Source organism: Heptranchias perlo, chromosome 4 (assembly GCF_035084215.1).
Source record: "Heptranchias perlo isolate sHepPer1 chromosome 4, sHepPer1.hap1, whole genome shotgun sequence".
NCBI classification, from domain to species: Eukaryota; Metazoa; Chordata; class Chondrichthyes; order Hexanchiformes; family Hexanchidae; genus Heptranchias; species Heptranchias perlo.
In genome coordinates, this window is record NC_090328.1 from 66,704,811 (window position 1) to 66,730,495 (window position 25,685).

Consider the following 25,685-nt stretch of genomic DNA (forward strand, 5'->3'; position numbering starts at 1 on the left):
GGGTTGAGAATGCCCAACTCCATTTGTTTCATTCAAATCCGTTAGTTATCAAGAGTGGAGACTTATCCCACCAGTTTTTGGATTTGACTTTGGGTGTCAAAGATTAAAGGAGGGTGTGGGCTGGGCCAATCCACTCCCACTCCACTCAGCTTCTCCCTTCTTATAGCTTGTTTTATTGTAGAAACAATGAAGCTGAATTCCATAACTTTCTAAACTGGTGAACCCTAACTTTCAGAGTCCAATTCTTGTTGTTTTGTTTGTTTACATCTTTTTTATAGAACTGTTGGCCACAGAGATCTAATGCTTCACTTCTAGTCATGTGTGCACACCAGTTTATCACTAAATATACAGTTTCTTCAAAATAAAGATAGAAATGTGGTTACTTATTCTTAATTCAGTGCTTTATATTTTAGGTGATAAGTATAGTACAACTGTTTTATAGTCACTTCTGTTTATAGTTCAAAATGATCTCATCACTAAAAACTGAATTTCTTATAATTGAGAGTTCCTTTTCAGTTAATCGGTTTTCAGTTCATTAAATACCATGCTGTATCTTGCAAGATCACATAGAAACCTGTCAATATATATTTCCAAAAGAGCAGAACAAATTGGCCATATAGGCAGATGTCTGTGGAAGCAAGAGAATATCTTGCCATTAATTCACAACAGCACTATAACTGGTGCAAAGCAGGCTGCCTTTTTAAATCTTTCCTAGTGGAAAATAATTGTCCATCTGGTCAGTTCTCCTCCATGCAAAGAAGCTGACTGGAATTGGGGCCGTGTGCAAAATGGAAATTTAATGGCAGCTATTTGCTTGCATCTTTGCTAAAATGTTGTCAGTACTGCAGTGGTAGGCTCAGTATAAAGACATCAGTGTTCTGCTGCCTTTTCCTGTGTGACATTAACTTGCCCGTGTTTAATTGGTTGGTAAGAATAGAAAAATAATGCTATGGAAATCTGTAATTACTATACTAATGTTGATGGTCAAAGCTAGGCTTTGAGACCTTTTTCAGTAGTGCTTTACATGGATATGCATTTGGCTATATAAAATTAGTTGGCAATAACATGGGGAAACTTGTTTTTGACTTTTAAAAATGTGTTTGCAGAATAAACACGGATGCTTTCAAATGCAGCTCAACGGTCATACAGGAGATTATTAGGCCTAAGAATTGATATCTTGTGGTTGAAGGTGCCCATAAATTGTTGGAACACATAGCTATTCTTAATCTGCATTTGCAATTTGACAGCCGTAGCTGGCAAAAGTTAGCTGGACTTGCCAGTCAACAAGAAGCTCCTGCATCATGCTTTAAAATCTTAACTCCAAATTTAATTTTAGCATTTCAGAATTTGAAACTCTGTCTGGCTGGTAATTATATACTGATTTAAAATTTGAAGTGACTTTTTTCCCTTCTATTCAAAGACACTAACCCTGAAATTTCACAGGGATGTTTTGCCTTAATTTTAGTAGTAGCCTGGTAGAACCTGAGGTAAAGGCGGGGGGAGACCCAATCATCTCAGATCTCTACCTTTTCTGGGAGGTTGCTGATTGCCTTTATAAGGCACAGAACTTCTGTCTATTCCATACAAGAAAAATGCCGGGCAGCACATGGAGCTTGAAGCAGAAATGGGGGAGGGGGGGTAATTTTGACTTCAAGATTGATGTCAGTGAAAATGAAAATCTGGAGTGAGATATAGCGGGCAGCAGAATCGATATTGCCTGTTTTACACTAACACCCAAAGTCAAATTTATCCACTTGGACTCGCTAATTTCTGGCTCCTGAGGCTCACTGGGGATGCAACATCGTAGTGGCAACCAGTATGCTGGGATGAGGCATACCAGCCTCCACCAGATTGCATGTGTCCCCCCACCAGTGGGATCCAGGCCAGACAAGAGACCTGGACCCTGAAGAAGAAAAATTTAAACTGATCCTGGATTGGATTCTTTGTTTGGGGGGCCGAATGGAGCATTGCCAGGTGGGTGGCTGGATAGTCCAGTCCAATCCAATTCTATCCCCTCCTCTCTTTCTCAATTGCTGAGTCACTTGTCTTTGATATCTGTAACCAAGCACTAGTTCTAGCTTTTTAACCAGGAGGAAGGAAATTGAAATTTGAATTTTTCTCTGGTCTGCCAATAGTTTCACCAAGAAAGAATCTGATCTACATGGGGCCCAGCTTCACGTTAAAGATCTTGAAACTGCGCTTCATTCCAAGGAAGCTGCCCTCGCCAGTGCGCTGGGAGAAAAGGAGACCCTTGAGGAAGAAATTGAGGATCTGCAGGCTCGTCTTTCAAAGGTAATATTGTGACCTCCAATCTGTTGGGCTGCAAAAACCTGGTACTCTACCAGGCTGCAATTTGTCAAAATCTTGTTTGGAGAGGTGCCATTTCATCCCTTTCTCTTTCTCTCCCCCCACCCCCAGCCCCACACATTGTTTTACTCTTGAGACATTTTTTTGAAAGGTACAGCGTGTCATTTCTTCCCTCTTCGATAGATACTAGGTAGAGAAGTACTGGGTATGAAGACCAGTGCTTTCAGTTTGTTCACAAGATAATGTTCTATTGTGCTCTCCTGCAACACCTTTTTCATCCAATTTCTTTTGTCTTCATGGTCACATAGCTGTGTAGCATGGAGGCCAGATATAAGGTTTAAATCTAGGTTCCCAGAAACGTTCATATATCACAAGTTAACATCGCTGAATGTAACTGGACTATCTTTTTGAGGGTTGGATTGTCTGGACCTGGGGGCAAGTTAGACACCTGTTGTGTTGTGCTTATTACATCCAGTTTTATATGCAATCTATATATTCATATTCTTGATCTCTTCAACATTGGGTTCAATCAAGAATTCTTTGAAAGTCGTGCATGCAGAATCTTATGAAATACCTTCTGCAAATTCATGTAACATATATATTGGATGGCTCTAACTGTTCATTTATTATATCTATATTTGTGAAGCACAACCTATTGTGATCTTACGACCTCTGGCTGTTGGGGGCATGCAATATTATTTTTACAACCAGTGCTTAACTGGTCAATCATCCCCTCAATATTACTTCAATACTGGGATAACTATGTAAAATACTGAATAGCTGTAATTCAAACAATATTCTTTAGTTTTCAGCAGACGTGTATGTGCTTGGTCAGTAAGAAGTGATTAATGGGTAGGAAAGTTTGGTGTTCTGGTGAGTGAATACACCATAGAGAGCTTCTGCATTAAAATATAATTGTTAAAGGGGAAGTATGCATAGGGAGGCCCTTGCCATAGAAGGCTATTCGATCCAATGTGTCTGTCTGGGTTCTTAGCTAGAGCAATCCAAAACTAATCCAGCTGCTGTACCCTCTCCTTGTAGCCTTGTGTCTTCTTCTATATTGTTCCCTTTAAAAGATGCAGTAGCTTCTGCCTCCTGTAATCCTTGTAACAAAACATTCCATGCTCTAACAACTTTCTGCATAAAGATGTTTCTGCTAACCCCTCTCTCCATTCTCTTGGAAAGACATTGGCAGTAACGACCTCTCCTCACAAAAAAAAAATTGTCTTCAGTGAACATGGTAAAAGACACATGCATACCTATGATAGCATGGCATCTACAAATATGTTGCTAAAATAAACTGCTTTTTTTGATCTATTAATGACCTGGACTTGGGTACAGGAGGTATAATTTCAAAGTTTGCAGATGACACAAAACTCGGAAATGTAGGAAACAATGTGGAGGATAGTAACAGACTTCAAGAGGACATACAAACAGGTGAAATGGCCAGATGCATGGCAGATGAAGTTTAACGCAGAAAAGCGTAAAGGTGTGTATTTTGGTATGAAGAATGAGGAGAGGCAATATAAACTAAATGATACAATTTTAAAGTGGGTGCAGGAACAGAGAGACCTAGGGGTGCACATACACAAATCTTTGATTTTTGACAAGTTGAGAAGGCTGTTAAAGCCCTTGATCCCATATGCTTTTTTTTTTAATTAAGAGGCATAGAGTACAAAAGCAAGGAAGTTATGCTAAATCTTTATAAAACATTGGTTAGGCCTCAGCTGGAGCACTGTATTCAATTCTGGGCACCACACTTTAGGAAGGATGTCAAGGCCTTGGAGAGGGCGCAGAAGAGATTTACTAGAATGGTGCCAGGGATGAGGGGCTTCAGTTATACGGAGAGACTAGAGAAGCTGAGGTTCTCCTTAGAACAGAGAAGGTTAAGTGGAGATTTGGTAGAGGTGTTCAAATTCATGACTGGTTTGATAGAGTAAATAAGGAGAAACTGTTTCCAGTGGCATAAGGGTTGATAACCAAAGGACACAGATATAAGGTGATCGGCAAAAGAGCCAGAAGCGACATGAGGAAACTTTTTTTTATGCAGCGAGTTATAATGATCTGGAATACACTGCCTGAAAGGGTGGTGAAAGCAGGTTCAATGGTAAGGGAATTCGATAAATACTTGAAGGGGGTGGGGGGAAAAAAATGACAGGGGAATGGGATTAATTGGATAGCTCTTTCAAAGAGCTGACACAGGCACGATGGGCCGAATGGCCGCCTCCTGAGCTGTTCCTACTATGATACGATACTATGATGTTGGTTGCATTTTTTTTGTAAATAGACCAATTATGTACATGAGTATCATCTTTTATATTTAAGATAGTTAGAATTGAACTCTTGAAAATTAAAGAAGTAAAATCTCTCTCCTGTAGCTGGAAGTTTCCTTAGCTGCTGTGAAGAAACAACTAGAAGAAGAGACCCTTTTGAGAGTAGACCTTGAAAATCGATGTCAGAGTCTCCAAGAGGAACTGGAGTTCAGAAAGAATATATATGAGGAGGTAAGAATGTGCTCCGTTAAATGTAAGGCCATGTTTATTGCTGTTTCTATCTTTATTAATTACACAAAACCATTTCAAGTGAGAAATGTAGCGGGAGAAATTGGATGCTTGCGCTTGTTTTTTGGGCGCAAAGTTAAGGTTCAGGGGACAAATTTCCGGTCTCAATCTCCCCCGGAAGTGCACCGGCTGCCAAATTCGAAGCCAGCGACTTCTATGTGTGCAGGGCACCTGCCTGAAACGGGCATTGGGTGCCTTAGATATGCAAATTAGGGTCTTAATGCCATTGTTAGGACCGCTCTGCAAAACTAATCAACTGGGTGGAGCATGTGCTGCCTAGTTGTTTCAAGTCTTTAGCAGCCTAACCAGCAGTCCTTAAAGGGACTGCTGGAGACTGTCAACAAAGATAAGGAAACTTTTTTTATATCTTCCTGCTCGCTCCACAGAAGTGAAACTACTATGGGCTGTTGGCAGCCCAGGCTCGCCCTTGTCTGCGTTGCCTCCATAATGTAAAATTCTATAGGACCCAATATATAGGTGCACTTATCAAAGTACAGTACAGTTACAAAGGGAAAAAAATCCATATAACAAAGGCTCCACCTATCGCTTTTTGAATGAACTGTGGTGGCGATGGTTTTGGTCACAGCATCTGTCAAAATACAAGTCAGAGCCACTTCCTAAAACTTTTTTTTAAAATTGCACAGCGGAACACTGACTCTTCATTTGGAGTGTATCAAGTTAATCTAGAATTTTATTTAGGCAGCATACATTTATTGAATGGCATATGGTAAATGCTGGTCATTTTTTCACTATAGAATAAAATTGGTACTGGGGTTTGGCTTTTGAATTCACTTTTGTATTCTAGCAGTCACCTTTCTGAAATGGTCGATTGTAATTACCATATGATACTCCCACTGCACCCTAAAGCTACCCTCTACCACATGTCAGGCGACCAGGGATGTCTTTAGTTACTGTGGTCTGCACAATAGTTTGCACATCTCCCATAGAAGAATATCTATCTGAGCATTTACAGGGGTAAGGGTAGGAAACTTAACAGGTCAAGGAAGTTTGAGGGGGTGAAAGAGATTTTTAAAAATGTTTGGTGAAAGGGCAGGAGTCACTGAAGCAAAGTAGTTTAGAAAAAGTAAATAGGTGATTAGTGGTTGAAATATTGACCTTTTGAGCAGAAGGGGCAAAGATGAGCAGTACTGGAGTTGGAGGCACAGCAGTTGTGGGTTGGAACAAATGGAAAAGATTTACTCTAGTAAGTTGGAGTGAGACCAAGGAGAGATGAAGATGAGCAAATTTGAAGTTAATGCGCTAGGGTATAGTGAGCCAGTGGAGGTTGCAAAGGAATGATATGCAGGGGGTAATGTTCTAGATTAATTGAAGTTTGTGGAGATGGGGAGATCACCAAAGAGTGCATGTGAGCAATCAATCCATGAACAGATCAGCTGCCATTGCATTTACATGTGTAATAAATACTCCCAGGTGCTTGAGAAAGGGGAGATGACCAATGGCTATGGTTGGAGGACTATATTTTGCAGAGGTGGAAGGGGAGAAAGGAGGGCTTTAGGGAGAGTTAGAGTGTTTGATCAAGATAGCTGAAGAGTGACACTGAAGATGGGAGTGAGGAGGCCAGAGTTGGAACACCAAGAGGGGACACACAGGCGTGTGGGCTGGAGGACATTGTGAAGTTAGGATGGGGTAAGGCCAGGAGCAATATTTGTAGACCCAGATCTTAAATTCAGACCTTTGGTGCTGGGGGCCGGCAGGCAGTAAGCTAGTGCAGGGGTGATGAGCAAGTGGGACGACTTAGTTGGAATCTGATGTGGGCAACACAACTTTTGACAAGTTGAGGTTTATGTTGGGTGGAGCTTGAGACACTAACTAGGAAAGTGTTGGAGAAGTTGAGCACGTTGTGGGGGGGTGGTTTAATAAGGCATGGATGATGGTTTAAATGGTGCCAGGGATGAGAAGAAGGTACATACAGACCATGTTGTAAAAGTGGACTTGGGCAGTCTTGAAGGGCTATAGGGTTCGAAGATCAGCTCTGGGTCTAATACTATATCAGGTTCCGTCTGAACAGTTAGCTGGGCATGGGGTTGGAATTGGGGTTTAAGGTGCAGGATTTTTGGTAGGAGCTGAACAGGATGGCATTGTTTTTTGTCAATATTAAGTTGGAAAGTTCTGGCCCCTGTTTTGATTTGCTATCTAATTGCTAATCAGACAGTACATTGGTGCTTGTAGTGTTGAATTTGGTGCTGGAGATGTAGAGCTGGATGCTGTCTGCATAGATATAACTCCCACTCCTAAAGATAGTGCTGCTTAGAGACAACACAAAATAGATGAAGAAAGTGGGGAGGCCAATGATTAGATTCTTGGGACACTCACAATTTGACCTTGCAGGGGCAGAAGGAGAAGTCATTGTAGAAGATATGTTTGTTCTGATGGAACAGATATCATTGGAACCAAGTGAACTTTCAAGTGGTGAACTGCAGAGGAGAGGCTTTGGAGTAGATTGGAGTTATCGATTTTGTTGAACACCGGAGAGGCTCAGGAGGACCGAGGGGGTAATGCAGCACAATCTCAGTTGCAGAGGATGCCACTGGTGACATTAACTAGGGTGGTCTTGCTGCTGTGGGCAGGGTAAACACCATACTAAAGGGATTTGAAAAGGGGAGGTAAGTAAATTTAAAGCAGAAATAGACAGTTTCCTAGAAGTAAAGGGAATTAGGGGTTACGGGGAGCGGGCAGGAAATTGGACATGAATTTAGATTTGAGGTTAGGATCAGATCAGCCATGATCTTATTGAATGGCGGAGCAGGCTCGAGGGGCCAATTGGCCTACTCCTGCTCCTATTTCTTATGTTCTAAGTGTAGAGCTGGGTGGTAATGATTCAATTGAAGGTCTTCATGAGGAAAAGGTTAGAAATGGGAATAGTTGAAGGTGATGGAGATATTCGAGGAATAGGTGATGACTGCAGTTTTGAGGGGCTCCACTGTTTTCCTAGCGGTTCTGTCAGTGTGAGACTGGGAACCCTCTAGGAATTTTGGGCCTATAATGTTATTGAAGTGAATTGGAAAAATATTTAAAAATTAATAGGATATGGGAAAAGAGCAGCGAAATGGAATTAGCGAAGGTAGCTCTATTTGAAGAGTTAACATTGGCGTAGGAAAATGGGCCAAATGACCTGTGTTGTAATTTTCTGATTGTATGTTAAGGAAGATGATGATCAGAAATGGCTTTGTCAGTGACTCACACCTTGGCGGTGGTAGGGCCTGGTATGATAGTAAGGTTGACAGGCTGTCAAAGTTAATGTGTGGGTGAAGTTGAGTTAAGGACAGAAATTGGGGACAAGGGAAGTTTAGGTGAAGGTTTATTTAAGGAATGGATTATAGTTCTGGCAGAAGAGGGAGAAAAGTGAGGAGTGTTCTGTAGGGGGAAAAAGTGCAAACTTAGTGACTGAAGTAAGAAGGTTGGCTTGATGAAAGAAAGACTTGCATTTATACAGTGCCTTTTAAGACCACAGGATGTCTCAGTGCTTTAAAGCCATGGAGTACTTTTTGAAGTGTAGTCACTGTTGTAATGTAGGCGATGTGGCAGCCAATTTGTGCACAGCAAGGTCCCACAAACAACAATATGATAATGACCAGATAATTTTTGTTTGTGATGTTGGTTGAAGGATAAATATTGGCCAGGCCACCGGGGAGAACGCCTCTGTTCTTTGAAATAGTGCCATGGGATCTTTTACATCCACCTGAGGGGGCCGACGGGACCTTGGTTTAACGTCTCCTCCGAAAGACGGCACCTCTGACAGTGCAGTACTGAGGGAGTACTACTCTGAAGTGTCAGCCTAGATTATGTGCTCAAGTCCATGGAGTGGGACTTGAATCCACAACCTACTGACTCTGAGATGAGAGTGCTACCCACTGAGCCATAGCTGACACTGAAGCAGGCTGTGGTGATTGTGCACCACTTGAATTCAGCCTCAACAGGTAACTGGCTTGAGTCACAGGCACGTTGTTGTGGGCAAGAATATAAAGCTTACGAAATCATTTGAAGGAATCAAAATGAAGGTGTTCCTTGTAGATCTTTCAGATTTCCTTTATTCCAAAGTGTGCTGAGCTTCCCCAGACAGTCTGGAGGCTGTAATTTTCAGTGTAACTAAGTTTCCCAAAGCAAACCCAGTGTAGTGTATTACTACATTACTGTTCTAGACTACTAGGCCACTTCATTTCAGTTTCTATCTGTCTATTCTAAATCCTGTAAGTAAAAAGTTTTTTAAAAAAAATCTTCCAAGGATGCCATTATATGATGTGAACTTCAGCATTTGTTTTGTCTTTCTACTCCACATACTTGTGGCTTTTTCCTGTGACTCCAGGAAATCAAAGAAACCAAAAAGAAACATGAGACTCGCCTGGTTGAGGTGGATACAGGTCGGTTAGTTGAATATGAGCACAAGCTGGCCCAAGCTCTGCAAGAATTGAGAGAACAACATGATCAACAAGTTAAAATCTATAAAGAAGAACTAGAGAAAAACTTCCATGATAAGGTATAGAAACTCGTCCTCTCTTTCTCTCTTTCCTCCCCCCCCCCCCCCCCCCCCCCCCAAATGTGTGACAGTGTACACAGGAGAGAATCCAGTGCGTCAAAAAAAACAGGTGATTCAAGGAAAATCACTGCCTAGCGTTTGCTAATCTTTTTTTACTTTTTTCTCCGTCAAACTTGTCCACAGTTTTGAAAACCTTGTGGATCTTTCCATCTTTGTTCTAGTGACAAAAGCTTCAATTGTCTACATCTTCATGAGTATAACCTCTCATCCCTGGAATCATTCTAGTTAATCTTCACTGCCTGTTCCATGATTTTAATATCCTTGCTATGATGGGGTGTCCAGGGCTGTATGCAATACTCTAAATGTGTCTCATGCAAATTCAATATCTTTGTTTTACATGTATGGGCATTGCCTTTTTATGGTCTTTTTAACCTGCAATGTCAACCTTTAATCTATGTACCTGCATCCTTAAATCTCTATTCCTCCAATATTTTATCACTTGAGGTATACTTACTTTCATTTTTTTTTCCAAACATGTACATTATGCTAACTTTTTATTAGATTTGTTATGCTGCTAAAATCTCATTAATGGGAAAAAGCTCCTGATTGCTCAAATGTGTACATCAGAACTGGAATGTTGAGATTCCACTCCATAGTATCCAATAACCCTGGCAAGAGCTGTTCGTTGAGACAGTCGTTTCTCAAATGATAACTGACTTGTAGATAGTGCTGATTCAAGACAGCTACACTAATCTCACCGTTCACATAAATGGCCACGCTTGCAACATCAAATTATGGGAGGAGTTGGAAGCAAAATCATGAATAACTTCTCTTTTTCTGTCCATGTGCAAATATTTTATTGCCTCAATTCTTTCCATCTAGTTTGTTGCTTTAATTTTTTTTTAATGCTTGTTTGCATTAACTAAGTTAATAGCTAAGAGTTGGCATGGACTCAACTGTTTTGCTTGCTTGTCCATTTACAACAGTTTTACTTTCAATACCGTAGCTAGTCGTTTACAAGTTGATCTTGGCACAAAACTGCATATGTGCCAAGGCTGTGGAAGCAGTGATGTGTGTGACTGAGCAGTTCAGAGTTTGTTGTATATCACTTAGTTTTAAAAAAAACCACTTGATCTGGTAGGGAGATACGATATGTAGATTGGGTTTTACAGTACTTGTATTACAATAATGAGTAGATCAACATAGAAAATTGACCTGCCGATGCTTCACATTGAAGGAATTCTGAAGCGCTGAAAATAGCTAGTCACAGCAAATGCACCTGTTTAAAATTTTTTTTAATGGCAATGCTGAAAGTTATACTGCTCTGCTAAATGTCTTTTTAAATGTCAAAATAGTGCTCTGTAGCTAAATCTCATCAGTAATCTCATTGCCCTTCAGATTATTAGTGATTCTTTTTAGAACTCTTCAGGCTCAAAATTGTGTATTGGACTCTATAATCTATCTAATTGTGGTATTCAAACTCAGGGTAAATTGACAGCATAGCTGAGTAGGTGATTCAAATGTGAACCCTTTTGAGGAAGTGCAGATTTTGAAATTTCCTGAATAATGATATGGGTTTTTCAGCTTGAAAATGCAAAACTTGCCTCCGAGATGAACACAAGGTCAGCCAAGGCAGCTGAAGAGGAGCTAAAGGAAAATCGCATGAGGATAGAAAGCCTCAGCACTCAGTTGTTTAACATGCAAAAAGATGTGAGTAAATTTATTAATTGAATTTTAAAATTCGATCAGTAAATTTTAAACACTTAACTATTTTAATCTAATTCTTCCTCCTTGCCATAGGCTAGAGTTTGGCAAGACAGAGCTCAGGAATTGGAAGAAGCTCTGGAAAAAGAGAGGGATGGAAATCGCAGGCTGCTGACAGAAAAGGAAAGAGAAATAGCAGAGATCAGAGCACAAATGCAGCAGCAGCTAAATGAATATGAAGATCTTTTGGATGTTAAGTTAGCATTGGATATGGAAATTACTGCATACAGGAAACTGCTGGAGGGTGAAGAGGAGAGGTAATCTATTTGGGTCTGACAAATTAAATTTGTAACATCATACATGTTCAAAGTTAATTTTTTTTTTAAAGGGGGTTCAGTTGAAGATGATATTTTAACATTGACCCAGAAATTGCTCTTCAAATAACGGTGATTCTAACAGGGCTCAGTGTTAATTCAGGGAAAATGGCAGAGCAAGTTTTGGCGAGTGCACGTGCGCGGTCAAACGTGGAAATCCGGAAATTGCTCTTTCTGATTCCTTGCTAATCTGAAAGCTTCATGGTAGAGACCTTACCAGCTGGAATGCATGAATCAGCATGAACTTACTCTCCTGCCCAGCTGGAAACTAACTAATTTCTCGAAAAGGTGCGCTGAGTTATATCAGATCTAAAGTAAATTTTAACTGCGTGGTAAGAATTAATGACTGCCAAACAACCTCTCCGGCATTGAAAATTAACTTTTAAAATGTGGAGTCTCATTTCTCCCGATTTTAATAGTTTTTGGGCATTTAACAATAAATTTAATTTAAAATTTTTATTTGTTAACTTTTTTTTTCCTTTCTCTTTTATCTGTCTTTTAATCTTGCCCCCTCTTTATTTCACTTTCTCTTACTGATCTTAGTGAATTTACTAACTATCTGGTTCTCACTGCACGGCTTGTCAATGATGCTTCAAGCTGACTGGTTATGGGGACAGAGAGATACTTTTCCCTGCTCTCACAGCTCAGAGAAGCCTGGGAAAGAATGCTGCACTTACTTAAGCTCACCATCAAAGGAAATTGCTGCCGATACTTAGGGGGTGAGAGATTTAAATCTAACGAGCGGTGGGCACTTTGCTTTGCCGCTCAGAGCAATTTCCATGCCATTGTTTTTATCCACACTTTGCATTCCCTCCAGACTTGACTTCTCCAATGCCCATCTCACTTTACACATATTGCAACTGGTTACACTACTGCCCATATCCTGTTGAGTACCAAGGCCCATTTACTTATTACACCTGCCTTTTCTGACCTCTATTGGCTGCCTGTCTCCAGTGCATTAAATTCAGAATCCTCACCCTTGTTTACTACTTGGCCTCACATCGCCCTACGGTACAACTTCCTCCAACCAAGGACCAATTTGCTGTTATGGAGAGTAGTTGGTGTAGTGTTGAGCTAAATGGTAAGGATATAGTTCAGTAATGTGCAAGTTAAATTATTATGGTATGTTTTTACATATAGGATGTGGTTGCCAATTCCATTTCCCGATCCTGTTGCTGTACCCATTTATATTGCACGTGATTTTTACAATAGCCAGATTGAGTTTAAAAGCTGCACATATACAGTTGATTTTAAGATATTTGCACGGTACTCTGCCTCATTTAAAGTTATAGTATGCTGTTTGCAGCAGAACTGTTCCTGTGGTTTCTGATATGGCTTTGGGAAATGCCTTTTCCTATTGGCTCTCCACAGTAAAATGGAGATTGGCATTGAAAGATCATCTTTGTCTCTCCCCTTCCCCATTAGTGCTGAATGCTATCTCTCTCTTGCTCTTGTGTTGGAAATTTTCTGCCAGTGAAACACTCTCAATATAAACGGGGTGCTAATGGATCAGGATTGGCTGAAGATTCCAGTAATCCAAATATGGTTGGAATCCTTTTTGCCTATTTTCAAGTTGGCTATCTGAGCAAGATGGATATTTGAAGTGTACTTTCATAATTATGGTGGTGGAGTATACTGTATTATCCAGGAACTTGTACAATTTTAATGTTAGTGGAATATTTGTCATCAGCATTTTATAGAAGAATGAGTGCCTGTGCTTGCTCTCTAAAAGAGCTGTCCACTTACTCCCATTCCCTTTGCCCTTTCTCCCAGCCTTTTTTCTTTTTCAGATATTTATCCACTACCATTTTTAAAAGCTATTATGGATTCTACTGATTCTGGTAGGGCATCCTAAGTTTATATATAATTTTTTTTAAAAATCAACCTGCCTTTCTTTCCCTTTGTTTTCTTGGTCAGCATAATTTTTTTTTAATCAATCAGTGGAAATGGTTTTACCTGTTTTTTTAAAAAAAAGTCTTGCCAAAACCCCTCACTTTAGCACGAGTGCACACAGGTGTGCGCACGCACAGATGTGTATACGTATGCACACATGCACTGATAGTCACTGACCCCAACACTTCACTTCCTTGGGCATGAACTGGACCGCACACAGCCGTGGGCATCCTATTTCACCCTGTGCTGAGCTTCAAAACCGCACATCCTATCTATTACCAAGACTACTTATTTCCACAAAATGTTGGAATATGCAGCAGAAACATCAGCATCTCAAAACAAAAAGGGTTAACATTTTGGACCTTCATCAATGTTCTAGATGGGGATTCCTTTTTTCTTAAATCCTGACTTCACACAAGCTCTGGGATTTATACTTGACAATTTCACTTACAGGAATTCTGCATCATGTAAATTGTAGGAGCTTGCCTTTTGTAGTTTTTTTTTAATCTATTCGATTTGCTTAACTTTTCAGATTGAAGCTGTCACCAAGTCCATCTTCCCGTGTGACTGTTTCTCGTGCCACGTCTAGCCGCAGTGTCCGCACAACTCGTGGAAAGAGGAAGCGCGTTGATGTTGAGGAATCGGAGGCCAGTAGTAGTGTCAGCATCTCCCATCATGCTTCTGCCACAGGGAATGTTGTCATTGAGGAAGTGGATGTAGACGGAAAATTTATCCGTCTAAAGAACAATTCTGAACAGGTATGGGTGGGCAGGAAACTAAGAGTGCATCAAATGATTATGTTTTAGAGATGCTGATTTTTTTTCCCAATATTTCTTTAACAGGATCAAGTTATGGGTGGCTGGGAGCTGACCAGAAAAATAGGTGATGGAACTGCCTCTTACAAGTTTACCACAAAGTTTGTGTTGAAGGCCGGACAGACCACTACTGTAAGTTTAATAAAGATTCCTGTTTAAGAGAGATACAACTCCATAAAGACCAGGAGGTATTGAGTTCAGCCTCGGGTCTGAGTTAGCTCATCTGTACTGGGGGGGTGGTGTTGTAAGAGTTAGTTAGCTTTAGTGTACTTGAGCTAGAGAAATTAGCCAGGGTTCTTGATTCTGATCAATGTCCTGTGACCCCTGGTGAAATGGCTGGTCTGATCTTTGGGAGATAAAACCAGACTGTTTGATGTTTAGTGTTGGTTTAGGAAAGAAGTGTTCTGCATTTGCCCTGTACACATACAGAGTAAATTGTCACAAGAACTTGAGAATCCACAGTTCTGCGAAGATTGTGGCAGCCCCCATAAAGAGAAGGCTGGATATTAACTGGTATTAATATTCCTAATGCAAGAATGCCTCCAGTGAATGATCCCTAAATTCCCTTTTTAGTCAGCTAAGTGGCTGACATGCAGTTTTTTTTCTTGCTTGATAGGGAGTGCACACCGTACTTAAGCACAGAGAAGTTGGGCATGAGCCAAAGTGGGACCCCTGAGTATCTGCAAAAGTATTGCTGGTGTTTTAAAAAGCTAATACTGCAGTTTACTAGCACTGATGAGCTTGCTGCTTCTTGTCCAGTAGGATCATTGTACCTATTGAGGCATTAGCTTGCAAGGTTACTTGTAGCCAAGTGGGAAGAAACCTAGTCCCCTGACTCCTACAGATCTGCTTGGATCAGGCATTGGATTATTGAGTCTGCCACAAGGAAAGCTACGTTCCATTCATCAGGCTAAATTTTCTTGCAGCCAATTTGATCCAACAGACCCCATTTGCTTTCTCCCCCACCTCACCCAATCCCTCCCACTCCCCCACATGGAGGATAGTCACTAGTAGGTTAGACATCTGACTAACATGAATTTGAGCTATTGCTAGGTATTAAAATTCCTTATGAGTGGCATGGTGAGAAGCATAACTTGCACTGTATATCAAACAGTGATTCTGCCAATTGATACATGGAACTTAAGCAGCTTCCTAACTCTGCACACCAACCGAGTTAGGTGCCAAACCCCTGATATGAAGGTTTCAGCACATGTTTACATTCTTAGCTTCCAGTTAACGTCTTCCAGCAGCTGTATTTGAGGTCTCAAAGTTCTTCACTAGCTGTGTGACCGATGTCAACGTGATGGAAGAAGTTGAGCGCAAGTGCTTGCACATACCAGTCACTTAGATGTGTGATGTCCACTGCTTAATTCAAGTAGTCATGTAGGGACTTTGCCAAAGATATGTCTGCCTTGAGGCTGGTTCCTGGAGGATTGAGTGGGATACCGTGGTGGTGTATCTTTAAAAAATCAGTGGCTATGTTTATGCTTATTGTTCAATAATCTTGTCACTGCAGATCTGGACTGCTGATGCTGGTGTACCATATACTCCTCCTACCAACCTCATCTGGAAGAACCAAAATACTTGGGGCACTGGGGCAGATGTGAAAGTAATTCTCAAGAATTCTCAGGGAGAGGTAATGCTTTGAACTAATTGGAAAGCTGTGCTTAAATCTTGTAAGTGTTGTATCCAGTCAGTAATATCTCTTTCACCAGTTACAAGTTATCAAGACTAAATCAAAAGCAAAATACTGCGGATGCTGGAAATCTGAAATAAAAACAGAAAATACTCAGCAAGTCAGGCAGCATCTGTGGAGAAAGAAACACAGTTAACGTTTCAGGTTGATGACCCTTTGTCAGAACTGTGTTCTAACGAAAGTTCATCGACCTGAAATGTTAACTCTGTTTCTTTCTCCACAGATGCCGCCTGACTTGCTGAGTATTTCCAGCATTTTCTGTTTTTATATCAAAACCAAAGGATGGTGCTGTAGCTGTGTTCAGAAGAAAGTAGGAGTATGTTTCATGGGGTTAAGTGTGTTTCCATACTAGGGAAGGGAAAAGGACATAAAGGGGCTGGGGCTTGTGTACATTCTATTATGAATGGAAGTGCTATCAAATACAGTGAGACTACCAGTGTAAATGATGCAATTTTGCTGCAGCTCTGGAGGCTGAGATAGCTACACATCAAGGTCTCCTTATTCTCACTTGAACAATGACTAAATCCCAGTACCAGTAATTAACAGCTGGAAGCATTAAGCAATGGGAGATAGAAATTCTGGGATATTTTATATAAAATCTGCAGATGGTAAAGGTTAAATTGTGTTTTTAAATTTAAAAATAAACCTCCATGTAGAACAGTGGTTACAATGCATTTCAGCAGTTTTAGGTTTAGCTTCTTGAGATTGATAATTTCCCACTTTTTTTAAAAAAAAAGGAAATGGCTGAGAGAACCACCATCTTCACAACCACTGTACCGGAAGAGGAGGAGGAGGAGGAGGAGGAGGAGGTTGAGATTAGAGATGAAGACCTCTTCCATCAACAAGTATGTTTTCATCTAACAGTTGAAGTTTGTATAGTACATAAACTAAGTGAACACACACAGGAGACTTGTGGGCTGATGCTATGTTATAAATTAGCTGTGGGAACATGCAAACTTCCAGTTCTCACTGGTGATGGAATGTGTGAAATGGAAACAATAACTTACATTTAGAAGTTTTTTTTATTTGTAGTGGGGTGGGGGAGGGAGGGAGAGGGACGGCCGTACCTCCCTCCCCTACCTCTATCCAGGTATTATGAAAGTGAACTGAAATGTCCTGAGGTTCATTTCTTTTTAACTGTTACTATACATGTTTTTATTTGGTGAATCTTCTATAACATTTTACTTTTTTTTAAGTGGATATTTGCAAAAGGGAAGTGATTAACTTCATCACACTCCAGTTCTGATGCAGATGCTGGATATGATTTTAAAGTTCAATGTTTTTGTGTGGTTGGAGGAAAATTAAATCTGGAATATGTTCATTCATGGCAAGAACCGAGGTTCACGATGGGAAAACCCGTGGCAACCAATTTGTGTGCAGAAAGATCTCACAAACAGTAAGATAAATGACCAGCTAACCTGTGTTGGTTGAGGGATAAATGTTGGCCAGGACAGTGGGAGAACTCATGTCTGGGAGGCTGAACTGTGTTCAAAGAATTAAGATGACTGCATGTGGAAACATTTGAATGAGGAAATGAATCTATGAATCTGTAGTGCCTAGCAATTGCCCACACAGTTGTAATGAGGTAACAGGTAGACTAAGATAGAATCATAGAAGTTTACAACATGGAAACAGGCCCTTTGGCCCAACATGTCCATGTCGCCCAGTTTATACCACTAAGCTAGTCTCAATTGCCTGCACTTGGCCCATACCCATCTTACCCATGTAACTGTCCAAATGCTTTTTAAAAGACAAAATTGTACCTGCCTCTACTACTGCCTCTGGCAGCTCGTTCCAGACACTCACCACCCTTTGAATGAAAAAATTGCCCCTCTGGACCCTTTTGTATCTCTCTCCTCTCACCTTAAATCTATGCCCCCTCATTTTAGACTCCCCTACCTTTGGGAAAAGATTTTGACTATCTACCTTATCTATGCCCCTCATTATTTTATAGACTTCTATAAGATCACCCCTAAACCTCTTACTCTCCAGGGAAAAAAGTCTGTCTATCCAACCTCTCCCTATAAGTCAAACCGTCAAGTCCCGGTAGCATCCTAGTAAATCTTTTCTGCACTCTTTCTAGTTTAATAATATCCTTTCTATAATCGGGTGACCAGAACTGTACACAGTATTCCAAGTGTGGCCTTACTAATGTCTTGTACAACTTCAACAAGACATCCCAACTCCTGTATTCAATGTTCTGACCAATGAAACCAAGCATGCGGAATGCCTTCTTCACCACCCTACCCACCTGCCACTCCACTTTCAAGGAGCTATGAACCTGTACTCCCAGATCTTTGTTCTATAACTCTCCCCAACGCCCTACCATTAACGGAGTAGGTCCTGGCCCAATTCGATCTACCAAAATGCATGACCTCACATTTATCTAAATTAAACTCCATCTGCCATTCATCGGCCCACTGGCCCAATTTATCAAGATCCTGTTGCAATCCTAGATAACCTTCTTCACTGTCCACAATGCCACCAATCTTGGTGTCATCTGCAAACTTACTAACCATGCCTCCTAAATTCTCATCCAAATCATTAATATAAATAACAAATAACAGCGGACTCAGCACCGATTCCTGAGGCACACCGCTGGTCACAGGCCTCCAGTTTGAAACACAACCCTCTACAACCACCCTCTGTCTTCTGTCGTCAATCCAGTTTTGTATCCAATTGGCTACCTCACCTTGGATCCTGTGAGATTTAACCTTATGTAACAACCTACCATGCGGTACCTTGTCAAAGGCTTTGCTAAAGTCCATGTAGACCACGTCTACTGCACAGCCCTCATCTATCATCTTGGTTACCCCTTCAAAAAACTCAATCAAATTCGTGAGACATGATTTTCCTCTCACAAAACCATGCTGACTGTTCCTAATCAGTCCCTGCCTCTCCAAATGCCTGTAGATCCTGTCTCTCAGAATACCCTCTAACAACTTACCCACTACAGATGTCAGGCTTTGACATCTGTAGTTCCCAGGCTTTTCCCTGCCGCCCTTCTTAAACAAAGGCACAACATTTGCTACCCTCCAATCTTCAGGCACCTCACCTGTAGCTGTCGATGATTGAAATATCTCTGCTAGGAGACCCGCAATTTCCTCCCTAACCTCCCATAACATCCTGGGATACATTTCATCCGGTCCCGGAGATTTATCTACCTTGATGCGCATTAAGACTTCCAGCACCTCCCTCTCTAATATGTACACTCCTCAAGACATCACTATTTATTTCCCCAAGTTCCCTAACATCCATGCCTTTCTCAACCGTAAATACCGATGTGAAATATTCATTTAGGATCTCACCCATCTCTTGTGGTTCCGCACATAGATGACCTTGTTGATCCTTAAGAGGCCCTACTCTCTCCCTAGTTACTCTTTTGCCCTTTATGTATTTGTAGAAGCTCTTTGGATTCACCTTTGCCTTATCTGCCAAAGCAATCTCATGTCCCCTTTTTGCCCTCCTGATTTCTCTCTTAACTCTACTCCGGCAATCTCTATACTCTTCAAGGGATCCACTTGATCCCAGCTGCCTATGCATGTGATATGCCTCCTTCTTCTTTTTGACATGGGCCTCAATCTCCCGAGTCATCCAAGGTTCCCTACTTCTACCAGCCTTGCCCTTCACTTTATAAGGAATGTGCTTACCCTGAACCCTGGTTAACACACTTTTGAAAGCCTCCCACTTACCAGACGTCCCTTTGCCTGCCAACAGACTCTCCCAATCAACTTCTGAAAGTTCCTGTCTAATACCATCAAAATTGGCCTTTCCCCAGTTTAGAATTTTAACTTTTGGGCCAGACCTATCATTCTCCATAGCTATCTTAAAACTAATGGAATTATGATCACTGGTCCCAAAGTGATCCCTCACTAACACTTTTGTCACCTGCCTTTCCTTATTTCCCAAGAGGAGGTCAAGTTTTTCCCCCTCTCTAGTCAGGCCATCCACATACTGAATGAGAAATTCCTCCTGAATACACTCAACAAATTTCTCCTCATCCAAGCCCCTAATGCTATGGCTGTCCCAGTCAATGTTGGGAAAGTTAAAGTCCCCTACTATTACCACCCTATTTTTCTTGCAGCTGTCTGTAATCTCCTTACATATTTGCTCCTCAATTTCCCGTTGACTATTTGGGGGTCTGTAGTACAATCCTATCAGTGATCTCTCCCTTCTTATTTTTCAGTTCTACCCATATAGACTCCGTGGGCGAACCCTTGGATATATCCCCTCTCACTACTGCCGTGATGTTCTCCCTAATCAAGAATGCAACTCCCCCTCCTCTCTTACCTCCTGCTCTATCTTTCCTATAGCATCTGTACCCTGGAACATTGAGCTGCCAGTCCTGCCCCTCCCTTAGCCATGTTTCAGTGATAGCTATAACATCCCAGTCCCATGTACCCATCCATGCCCTGAGTTCATCTGCCTTGCCCATCAGACTTCTTGCATTGAAATAAATGCAGTTTAATCTAGACTTCCCTTGGTCTTTGCCCTGCTTTCTCAGACCATCTGTCCGGTCATGTTTTGTACACTCTCCCTTACTGCCTTTTGTTTCTATCACCACTTTACTTCCCACTGACTTCCTGCATCGGTTCCCATCCCCCTGCCACATTAGTTTAAACCCTCCCCAACAGCTCTAGCAAACACTCTCCCTAGGACATTGGTTCCAGTCCTGCACAGATGCAGACCGTCCAATTTGTACTGGTCCCACCTCCCCCAGAACCGGTTCCAATGGCCCAGGAATTTGAATCCCTCCCTCTTGCACCATCAGATGGTACATAAAATTGAATCTTTTACTCTCCATAAACTTCAGCTGAGCCAAAACTTTGCCTGTGTCCTATCCCGCACCAAGTCCCACTCATCCATCATCTCTGTGCTGGCTGACCTACATTGGCTCTCAGATTTAAAATTCTCATCCTAGTGTTCAAATCTGTCTATGGCCTTGCCACCTCCCTATCTCTAACTTTCTCTAGCCTTACGACCCTTTGAAAACTCTGCATTCCTCCAACTCTGGCCTCTTCATTCCAAAATCCCTTCACCCCACTGTTGGCAGTGCTAAACAGTGCTAGCGGGGAGGTTTGCTTGCACTGTTGGGGGGGGTTTAATCTAACTTGGCAGGGGGATGGGATACAGAGTGGAGCTACAATAGGGGGTGATGTGCAGCCAAATATAGAGAAAAAAACAAGTCAGCTTGGAAGACAGGGCAAATATGTGAGGGCAAGGCTGGATGGCATCTATTTTAATGCAAGGAGTCTTGCGAATAAGGTGGATGAACTGAAGGTGTTGATAAACACATGGGAGTATGATATTGTTGCTGTCACAGAGACATGGTTGAGGGAGGGGCAAGACTGGCAGCTCAATATTCCGGGGTACAGAATCTTCAGGCGAGACAGAGGGGGAGGTATAAGAGATGGGGGGGGTCGCAATATTAATTAAAGAATCAATTACTGCCATAAGGAGGGATGATATATTAGAAGGTTCCTCAAATGAGGCCATATGGGTGGAGCTTAAAAACAAAAAGGGGGCAAGCACTTTGATGGGAGTGTACTATAGGCCCCCAAACAGTCAGGGGGAGATAGAGGAACAGATATGTAGGTAAATCTCAGAAAATTGTGCAAATAATAGGGCAATAATAGTGGGGGATTTCAACGTCCCCAATATTAACTGGGATACTCAGAGTGTAAAAGGCTTAGAGGGTACAAAATTCTTAACGTGCATCCAGGAGAGCTTTTTGAGCCAGCATGTATAAAGTCCTACAAGAGAGGGGGCGGTACGGGACCTAATTCTAGGGAATGTGGCCGGCCAAGTGGAAGAAGTGCTAGTAGGTGAGCACTTTGGTGAGAGTGACCATAATTCGGTGAGATTTAAGGTGGTCATGGAAAAGGACGGAGGGGCAGGAAATAAAGGTTCTAAATTGGGGGAAGGCCGATTTTAATAGGATAAGGCAGGATCTGGCCAAAATGGACTGGGATCAGCTGCTTGTAGGAAAATCCGCATCGGAGCAATGGGAGTCTTTCAGAAGGGAGATTGAGACCGTACAATGGCAACATGTTCCCGTAAAGGTCAAGGGTGGTTCCAAGAACTCCAGGGAACCTTGGATGTCAGGGGATATACGAGAATGGATTAGGAAAAAAAGGAGGGCTTTTGGCAGATACAAAAGGCTAAAGACGGAGGAAGCCCCAGAGGAGTACAAAAAGTGCAGGGGGATACTTAAAAAAGAAATTAGGAGATCAAGGAGGGGCCATGAAATAACACTGGCGAGCAAAATAAAGGAAAATCCTAAGATGTTTTATAAGTATATTAAGGGTAAGAGGATGACTAGGGAAAAAATAGGGCCCATTAGGGACAAAAATGGCAATGTGTGTGTGGAGCCGGCAGATGTAGGAGGGGTTCGAAATGAATTTTTTGCATCTGTTTTCACTATGGAGAAGGACGATGTAGACATAGAAATACGGCAGGGGGACTGTGATATACTCGAACATATTAACATCGAGCAGGAGGAGGTATTGGCGGTTTTAGCAGGCCTAAAAACGGATAAATCCCCAGGCCCGGACGAAATGTATCCCAGGCTACTGTGTGAGGCAAAGGAGGAGATTGCGGGGGCTCTGACACATATATTCAGAACCTCTCTGGCCACAGGGGATGTGCCAGAGGACTGGAGAACCGCGAATGTAATACCATTATTCAAGAAGGGGAGTAGGGAAAAACCGGGGAACTACAGGCCAGTGAGCCTAACATCAGTGGTAGGAAAATTATTGGAAAAAATTCTGAAGGACAAAATTAGTCTCCACTTGGAGAAGCAAGGATTAATCAGGGATAGTCAACATGGCTTTGTCAAGGGAAGATCATGTCTGACTAATTTGATTGAATTTTTTGAGGGGGTGACTAGGCGTGTGGATGAGGGTAACGCAGTGGATGTGGTATACATGGATTTCAGTAAGGCCTTCGATAAAGTCCCCCACAGGAGACTGGTCAAGAAGGTACGAGCCCATGGAATCCAGGGTGCCTTGGCACTTTGGATACAAAACTGGCTTAGTGGCAGAAGGCAGAGGGTGATGGTCGAAGGTTGTTTTTGTGACTGGAAGCCTGTGGCCAGTGGGGTACCACAGGGATCGGTGCTGGGTCCCTTGCTGTTTGTGGTCTACATTAATGACTTGGATATGAATGTAAAAGGTATGATCAGTAAGTTCGCTGATGATACAAAAATTGGTAGGGTGGTAAATAGCGAGGAGGATAGCCTCAGTCTGCAGGACGATATAGATGGGTTGGTCAGATGGGCGGAACAGTGGCAAATGGAATTTAACCCGGAAAAGTGCGAGGTGATGCACTTTGGAGGGACTAACAAGGCAAGGGAATACACAATGAATGGGAGGACCCTAGGCAAGACAGAGGGTCAGAGGGATCTTGGTGTGCAAGTTCACAGATCCCTGAAGGCGGCGGAACAGGTAGATAAGGTGGTAAAGAAGGCATATGGGATACTTGCCTTTATTAGCCGAGGCATAGAATATAAGAGCAAGGAGGTTATGATGGAGCTGTATAAAACACTGGTTAGGCCACAGCTGGAGTACTGTGTGCAGTTCTGGTCGCCACACTACAGGAAGGATGTGATCGCTTTGGAGAGGGTGCAGAGGAGATTCACCAGGATGTTACCAGGGCTGGAGCGCTTCAGCTATGAAGAGAGACTGGGAAGATTGGGTTTGTTTTCCTTGGAGCAGAGGAGGCTGAGGGGGGACATGATTGAGGTGTACAAAATTATGAGGGGCACAGATAGGATGGATACTAAGGAGCTTTTTCCCTTCGTTGAGGGTTCTATAACAAGGGGACATAGATTCAAGGTAAAAGGCGGGAGGTTTAGAGGGGATTTGAGAAAGAACTTTTTCACCCAGAGGGTGGTTGGAGTCTGGAACTCACTGCCTGAAAGGGTTGTGGAGGCAGGAACCCTCACAACATTCAAGAAGCATTTGGATGAGCACTTGAAATGCCATAGCATACAAGGCTACGGACCAAATGCTGGAATATGGGATTAGAGTAGACAGGGCTGATGGCCGGCGCGGACACGATGGGCCGAAGGGCCTCTATCCGTGCTGTATAACTCTATGACTCTAAACTCTAATTCTCTCCCTACACCACTTTGCCTCTCCACCTCCTTTTTAAGAGCCTCCTTAAAATCCACCTCTTTGATCAAGCTTTTAGTCACCCCTCCTAATAGCTCCTTTGGCTTGGTGTAGATATTTATCTGATGCTTTCATGAAGCTTAGTGGGATGTTATTCTAAGTTAAAGGGGCTGTATAAATGCAAATTGTTGTATCACTGTAGGAAAACATCAAAATAGTAAAAATTGTTGAGTAAAACCACAATTTGGGAAAAATGGACTTGTTTTGAATTCTACCAGTCCATCAAAACGGTACTTAACATTAAACTTGTATAATGGTTTTGTTTTCTTGTTTTTTAGGGAGATCCAAGAGCAGCTGACAGGAGCTGTGTAATAATGTGATCGTCTTCCAAGACACATTTTCTTCAAAAACTCATTGCTGCCTGCGTTAAACTTGATATCTAGAAATTCAAAATATTTTTGTATTTCAGTAATTTGTATTTTAGGTATTTTGTTAACTTTTTTTGTACACATGGACATGGGTTCAGGGTTTTTTTTATACTATTACTGAGAATTTTTAGAACATTACAAGGACTAGAGTTTAAAAACAAAACCAAAAAAAAACAGCCCATATGTAATTCTGAAACAAAACTAATGTGAATTATGGGTTTTTAAATCCATGAAAGATGTTTATCTGAAGATTACAGATGAAACCAATGAAAAGTAACTTGTGTAGTTGCAGAAACTACAATTATTTTGGGGCAGCTTGCATTTGTAACTGGACCTCCATTGAGTTAATATGTGCAGCAGGGAAGGGGGAATAGGCATTTTGGTAATGACTTTTTGTAAATTTATAAATAGAACAGCATTGAACATCTTTTTAAAAATGTTTTTTTAATTGTTTATACCAGGTTGGCAAAAATGTACCACAGAAATTGGGATGAAGAAATACTTCTGTTTGTAGCTTTCCCCCTTTATTTAGATAGTGGTTGGGAACATAGTATGATTGAATGCAAATGTTTTAATAAGTTTTAATGTAGCAATGACCTACTTGGGTTTTCTTGGTAAATATGAACAAAATAAACATTGTTTAATAAAGCATCATTACTTATCTATTTCTGAAATCAAATGTGCATCTTCAAACTTGAGAAATACCACAATTTGAGGCATCTCAAAACAACTCCTTTTGACTAACTTATGTACTGCTTTGCAATTGAAATACCATCTTATGAAGTATGCTGTTCAACTTTAATCATATTGTAAGATGGAAATGGGCCTTTTCCTTGATGGCATTTGCAGCCATGTCTTTTGAATCCACTTTGTGTAATGGTGGGCCTTGTAGGTGAACTGCAGAAGTGGGATTTGGGCATTTTGCTTTGTGTACTAGAAAATTAGACTTTGTTATAATGGCCATAGCAAAAAATGTTTGGGGGGGGGGGGGAGAAAATAGAAGCATTCACTACCACAAGATTAGGAAGTTCCTCATGCAACGAGTGTTCAACAAGATCGGCCAGTTTCACCTAACTTCTGGCCAGAGAAAAGAAACAGTTGTATCTGCTTCCTAAAGAGCCATAGGATGTAAGGGGAACTATGGTTCACAAATGCAAGGTGAATTGTCCAAGTAAGATGACAAATATTGGTGCTGAGGGATGGAACACTTTTAAATCAGTTGTAGTACAGCCAGCTTCCTCTGCCTTTTTTGTCTACAATGTACTTCACTCCAAAAGTATCTGCTACTGTTCTCTATC

The 25,685-nt window shown here is 41.6% G+C and overlaps 1 protein-coding gene across 2 annotated transcripts in view; it reads left to right on the top strand.

The window, feature by feature from the left end:
* lmnb1 (lamin B1) overlaps window positions 1–25,038 on the top strand; it is a 44,533-nt gene extending 19,495 nt beyond the window's left edge. For both annotated transcript variants that reach the window (XM_067983058.1, XM_067983059.1), the window contains 10 exons: window positions 2,136–2,292; window positions 4,686–4,811; window positions 9,193–9,363; window positions 10,948–11,073; window positions 11,164–11,384; window positions 13,867–14,092; window positions 14,177–14,281; window positions 15,666–15,785; window positions 16,583–16,690; window positions 24,298–25,038. In XM_067983058.1, coding sequence (XP_067839159.1) covers window positions 2,136–2,292; window positions 4,686–4,811; window positions 9,193–9,363; window positions 10,948–11,073; window positions 11,164–11,384; window positions 13,867–14,092; window positions 14,177–14,281; window positions 15,666–15,785; window positions 16,583–16,690; window positions 24,298–24,339 — 1,402 coding nt within the window. In that variant the 3' untranslated portion in view covers window positions 24,340–25,038. The remainder of the gene's footprint in view (window positions 1–2,135; window positions 2,293–4,685; window positions 4,812–9,192; window positions 9,364–10,947; window positions 11,074–11,163; window positions 11,385–13,866; window positions 14,093–14,176; window positions 14,282–15,665; window positions 15,786–16,582; window positions 16,691–24,297) is intronic.
* Window positions 25,039–25,685: the final 647 nt, after the last annotated feature.